General features: G+C 40.8%; 1 protein-coding gene across 1 annotated transcript in view; it reads right to left on the reverse strand.

Moving 5' to 3' along the window:
- Positions 1-6,000, reverse strand: part of SMOC2 (SPARC related modular calcium binding 2) — a 124,450-nt gene that overhangs the window by 104,321 nt on the left and 14,129 nt on the right. The window contains exon 4 of the mRNA XM_009329252.1: positions 1,317-1,449. Within this exon, the coding sequence (XP_009327527.1) occupies positions 1,317-1,449 (133 nt within the window). The remainder of the gene's footprint in view (positions 1-1,316; positions 1,450-6,000) is intronic.

Raw genomic sequence — 6,000 nt, forward strand, 5'->3', positions numbered from 1 at the left:
GGCACAGGGCAGTTCATGTCCTTCTCTCACACTGGAGAGCCCTGCAAGGCCCCTGCTACTCAAACCCTGTCAGTTCTGCTCATTGCACCACACATTCTCCCTTTATCAGAAATACAATCTCATCTCCTCCAGAATACAGTGCGTGGGTATAGGCTGACAAAAGTAATTAAGGTTGTTCCCATTATGCATTTCAACAGATGCTCCCCTTTCTAGTTCTGCCACGAAGCCACACTGAACCTGGTCTAACTGTTCATCCCTTCACCCCCAAGACTGCAGGCACAGCTGATGAGTTTGGCATCGTCCTTGGCACTGTGAAAAGCAGGAGCTGCTCCCCCTGAAACACGCTGCCAAAAAACTAATTGGTTCTGATGCCGCTGCATGCCAGCCAAAACCAAAGATAGTACTTTATCTTCTGAGCTCCTGAAAAGCGGGGACTAGGGAGGAAGTGAACTCAGTCCTCAGACAAATTTCTCTATCATTTTGCTGTTTCTGAATAAGCACAAAATTAAGCAAGGCATGTAGCTACCAGGAGATAATCATTCTCCTAAGCATTAGGAGGCACCTGAGAAAAGGTCTTCGGCTGAAGCACTGGTTTTCTTGATGCTACTTCATCCTCATAAACCTCAGGTACAGAAAATTTTGAACTTCAGATTAGAAACTGAGACTACTGGGAGGAAAATTTCAAGCAAAAAAAGAGGACAAAGAGTAGTATTTGAGCAGGAAAGAGTAGTACAAGCTAAAAAATTCAGAAAACATTTGCTACATATAGTTTCCCTGCATTTTATTACACAAAAAAAAAATTATAAAGAGAGTCATAAATCTCCATAACCTTCATACTTAAACTGTGGTCTATTTGCATTTCCTATCACTTAATGTGAGGAAATACAGATGCCTTTCTGGAGATCATGCCTGAAAATGGAGAGACAATCTTAAAAGTATCACTTTAAAATAATAGTCATGGGATTGGATTTTGACCAGAATTTTTATGTTTTAGTGGCACAGTAACATAAAAAGGAAAGCTTCCTTTTCCCGATGTTTTTGAGCAATTTTTCATTTTTAACAATAATTAGCTTCAGAAGCAAATTACTTACAAATTACACACAAACCCCAAACCTTTATTCCTGGAATTTAGCTATAGAGCTCCAGAAGTGGGCAAGAGATGTTCCTTCCCGACCCCTCCAGTGCTATTTTGCAGATCTTTTTTGCTGACGGAAATTAATAATTAGCTGACCTGAGTGGGAAGGGAGAAAAACTGAAGTCATCTCCCTTTGCCTGCAAAATGAGCAGTAATGAAGACAGGCTTCCATGACTCTTACCAATCTCCAAATGACGTTGGTCTCCAGGGCCTGACCAGGTGCCCTGATGAGCAGCAGTGTGGGGGGGCCCGGTGAGGTCCTCCAAGCCTCCCTTTCTTGCCTGGGAGGCATCTGCAGGGCTCCAGGTTTAAGCCTAGCTTGGACCATAAAAAGGACTTTTCAAGGAAAAACGGACCACATGGGGCCTCTGGCAGAAAAATTGGACCCAGTCCCCTGCTCTGCCTCAGACTTCCCCTGGAGATTTGGTGATGGCAAGTCAAGTGATCTCCCTCTTCCTATTTTGTAAAGTAAGGATCTGAGTACAGGCTTTCTGTGTGTATAAGACTACCCCTCTGTAATGGCTAGGCACTTTGCCACCCTTAATTTATCCTCAGCAACATCCCTGTTGAGCAGAGAATTATTTTTCAAAAGCACAGGAAGGCTTCGTGACCCACAGAAAATCATGTGGTAGATCAGGGAACTGAACCCAGGCATCAGAAAAAAATCACACGGAGCAACAATCTAGCCTCTGTCCCATTTTTCTCCCAGACTTTCCTCATCTTTTCTGTTTTGAGTTGTTGCAGGAGTTAAGATGGGTATGCCTGATCACAGTGGACAAACCACAGTAACACAGTGGACAGAAAATCCCCTTAATCGTCTGATGAACAAAATCCACTCCCTTGAGAGCATGATAGTTCACAGATAAAGCTATATTTTAAAGGGCATTTATCCAAAGAGTTTTATTTAAGTATTTTATTATTTCAAAGCCTTAGAGGGGATTAGGGTAAATTATGGGTTCAAGGATATTCAAGCAACCTGGAAAAGCAGAGGATGAAGACATACCCGGGAGACAAAACCACTTGAATAGCTTGTTGGTTAGCCAAACCTCACTGGAGAATTTGGGTTGTACATTTAAACAATTTCCACCAAGTTAGCGTAACTGAGGGATTTAAGAGCAGGAAGGACAAAAAGGCAAGCAACTGCAAGAAAAGATACCGTACAAGAGAGACTAGCAAATGTACTTATAAAAAAAAGATAGAAAGTATGTGATTGACATGTGGAAAATACTCCATTGTCATCTTCACTACAGCAGCGTAAGATGATACAAGTCCAAACCTGCATTGCTTACTCACATGTAGCCAACGGAATTGATAAATATGTCAAAACTAATAAAAATACTGAAATAAGCAAGGGCTATGGGATTTCTCATGGGATTTGATATTTGTTTAAACAGGAACAAGCAGAGTCAGTGACAAAAACTGGGATCATACCGATGTACATCTTAGAGCTGTACTTTCCTGTGAAAATATTCCTTTTGATTAAAATAGGACAGTTTAGAGAGAGAGAAAGATGGTTCTAGATGGACCAGAAGGTGACTCACCCTGAATACAGGCTCATCTATTTCTGTCTTTAAGTTCATTTCACAAACAAATCTGTTATTGTACAAACATGTGATTCACTGAAAGACAAGCTTACAGCATTTTTGTTGAATGCTGGTAGCAACTGAGATGAAGCCAGCAATAGTTGACCAACCTGAGGTGGAATTATTTTGAACAACCAGCAAAAACTGGAGAATTATGGTTAAACCCTATTAAAAAGCAAACCACTTCTGACAGGGAAGTATTCCTGTCTCTAATAACACAGAAACCAGCCTAGTCAAGTTTCAGAAAATTGTTTTCAACTACAAATTTGAGTTTATGTTACAGATTAACAGGTATGAATCCTCAACTGGAGTTGCTTTATCTTCTGCTTTACATTTTAATATAATAAAAAAATTTTACAGCCTTCAATTTATTTCAGCCTTTCCAAAGCATTATATTTTACAACAACCAATTTCCAAGGGGCCTACTATTCTATACTAGGCACTGCTTTAAATTCTCATGTAGTATTTCTGAGAATAAGGAATGCTAATGGGACTATATCAGAAATAATCTTGACTATTAAGTTTACCTCAGTTAATAAAACCAAAAGTCACTATAAACTGCAGGTACCCACTTGACAAATATAAGCATTGATAAAATATTATTTACTGTCATGTGTTTCACGCATCACAGAATTCCAGTATTTTCCTTCACTGTCTCACACACCAAAGGCTCTTAATGCTGGTTGAAATGTGTCCCCCTGTAGCGTCAGCAGTCCCAGTGATCTTTCATCCCTCTGTTACTGGAGTTTGGTAACACTAGAATTGTCAGCATACGAAGTAGTAGATACCTGAAACCTGGCTTACACTGGGGAAAATTATTTCTACTCTGTTTTCTGCTCTGTTTTCTGCTCTGCTTTATCTTTCAGCTTTGTTCTTGTCACTGGTCCCACATCTGGGCTGTGGACAGTCAGGATGCTTATTTCCTCAACCACAAGCAACACGTTGCAGTCCATGAGAAAGTTTTTCCAATACCTCAAGAGTAGGCATTCGATGGTTTCTTTACTGCGCTATTAAACCATTTATCAAGATAACATGTCCATAAACTTGTTCACTGCGGGCATAACACATATCTTCTCTTTACCTTACACTATCCACTCATGCAGGGATTCAGTGGCATTCCCTCTGGTCTACCTCCTGCCTCCACATCACCACTAGGGCAGAAAAGGTCTTCAGATGAAACTGAGTCACGTGCACATTAGTACCTTTCCAGTGCACAAATCTGTGATCCCACCGTCTATAGCACAGAGCAACTCTCTTTCCACCGACGCAGATCACAGAGTATAGTGGGAGAAAAATGGTGCATGGCCAGAGAGTCAACAACTGGATACAACTACAAGCCAAACTGCCAGTGCAAGAAAGCAGAAGAGTCGAGACCAGTGTTACAGTCACGGGGAGCACAGGCACCTCTCTCCATTGGAGGAAAAGCTGACAACAGATGCACTTAGGCTGAGGCGTAAGGATTAGTTATTGAATCTGGCTCACAGCCTTTTAAACAGTAACGGGAAACACTCGACTCTACATTTCACAATATAGTGCACAGCTGTGGGTTGTCTTTGGTCACAGGCCACTGTCTGATTAATCTGAACAAAGCAGGGGAGTGTTCCCCAACTTCTTTTTTTTTTATTATTTTTTTTATTTGGGCCAGCTTAACTCTAAGAAAGTTTACTTGCAGTCTTGTAGAGACATCCTTAACACAAACAGGCTGCACACAAAGCCTAACTCATAACTATGCTAAACCTATTTTTACTTTGCCCTAATGTAAGTTTTCCTACTACAGCTGAAGACCCAGAAACTGCTTCTTTTCTGTCTGTGGAGAGAAACTCCATTCTCTTCTATGAGATCAGGTTGGAGTCTGTGTACTAGGAAAAAGACAGACCTTCAAGTTCATGGATTTGGATTGTCCACCAGAGGTTTTCAACCTTTCTTCAATTTATAGACCCCTTCAATTTCCACTGGACCTATACACCCTCCACTGACACTAGGTATTTAAACATACTGACAACAGGTTTTTATTCTGTTAATTTTTGTGGACCCCTTATAACTGATCTACAGATTTTCCCTCTGAACAAGTGAAAACTACTGCTTCAGAACCTAAAATGAATCATAGAATCATAGAATCATTAAGGTTGGAAGAGACCTCCAAGATCATCGAGTCCAACCGTCAACCCAACACCTGCTTGCAAAACAGGAGAACACCTCATCTTGGGGGGCTGAAGGCCAAAAAGGCCTGAAAAATGAGCAGAAGAGAAAAGATGGATGCTAGACATCACTGTTTTGCTTGGAAAAGTCTAGCGCAGACTATAGCTTTGAAAGGCAATTTCTTTATCCTGCATCTGGTTACTGTAAGATGTTGAATAGAATGGTCTGACTTCCCTGCTGCTGGCATGGGAGGTCTGAGAACAAACCATGGAGCAGCACGCTCTAAAGTGGCTCTGTGCTTAGGGCTTTGTGCTGTTGAAAAATGTGCTGATTTACAGTGATTTATGTAGCCATGCTGTTTCTGTCTGATAGCTGCCTGAAGGGCAGATGTGGAAATCTCTGAGCTAGGAATATTTTGTTCCCTCCGGGCTTGTCTACAATGGGAAAATGAGTTAGACAATAGTAATACGTACGTGTGTGTGTGTGTGTGTGTATGTACGTGTGTGTATATATACACACACGTCTCTATATATATCCACACATGCAGGCTATAATATGTAAAGTCATATTCCCATGTACATTTCAGACAAATGCAATGTTGTTTAAATATCAACATGCTACAGTCTGCCTTAGAGAGCACTCTAACCAGCTAGTCTGTCTCAGTTAATCTGCTTTATTAAAACACCATTCATTTTTTCAATATTTATTTCATCACTTTTCTGCCAAGGAATGAAGCAGAAGGTACATTTACAGAACAAACCCTACTCTCATCCCAATGCCAACAAAAAGCATTCAACCCTAGCACTGAAATGTACGGAAAACCTAAGTCCTCCTTATCCATATTATTGAGTTATTTAGGACAGTACCAGAAGATACATTCAAAATGACAACTCTGTATAACTTCTGTATTTAACCTATCTTTAACAGATTAGTTCACCTTGTGCTGTCCCACTGAAGCAAAACAGTCCTTCGTGACTGTTCCAGGGCAAGCCCAGAGCTGCCTGCTTCAAATTGTGACCTCCTTCTTTGTCCAGAAGAGGAGGACTTTGACCTTCCATTAAGGTTAAGCTTGCATGGAAGAATTTACACAGAAAGCCATCACACACAGGACTAATCAGATGTTATTCTGATGAGCTAGAATGT

The sequence above is a fragment of the Pygoscelis adeliae genome, unplaced genomic scaffold (genome assembly GCF_000699105.1).
Source record: "Pygoscelis adeliae isolate BGI_AS28 unplaced genomic scaffold, ASM69910v1 Scaffold77, whole genome shotgun sequence".
NCBI lineage: Eukaryota > Metazoa > Chordata > Aves > Sphenisciformes > Spheniscidae > Pygoscelis > Pygoscelis adeliae.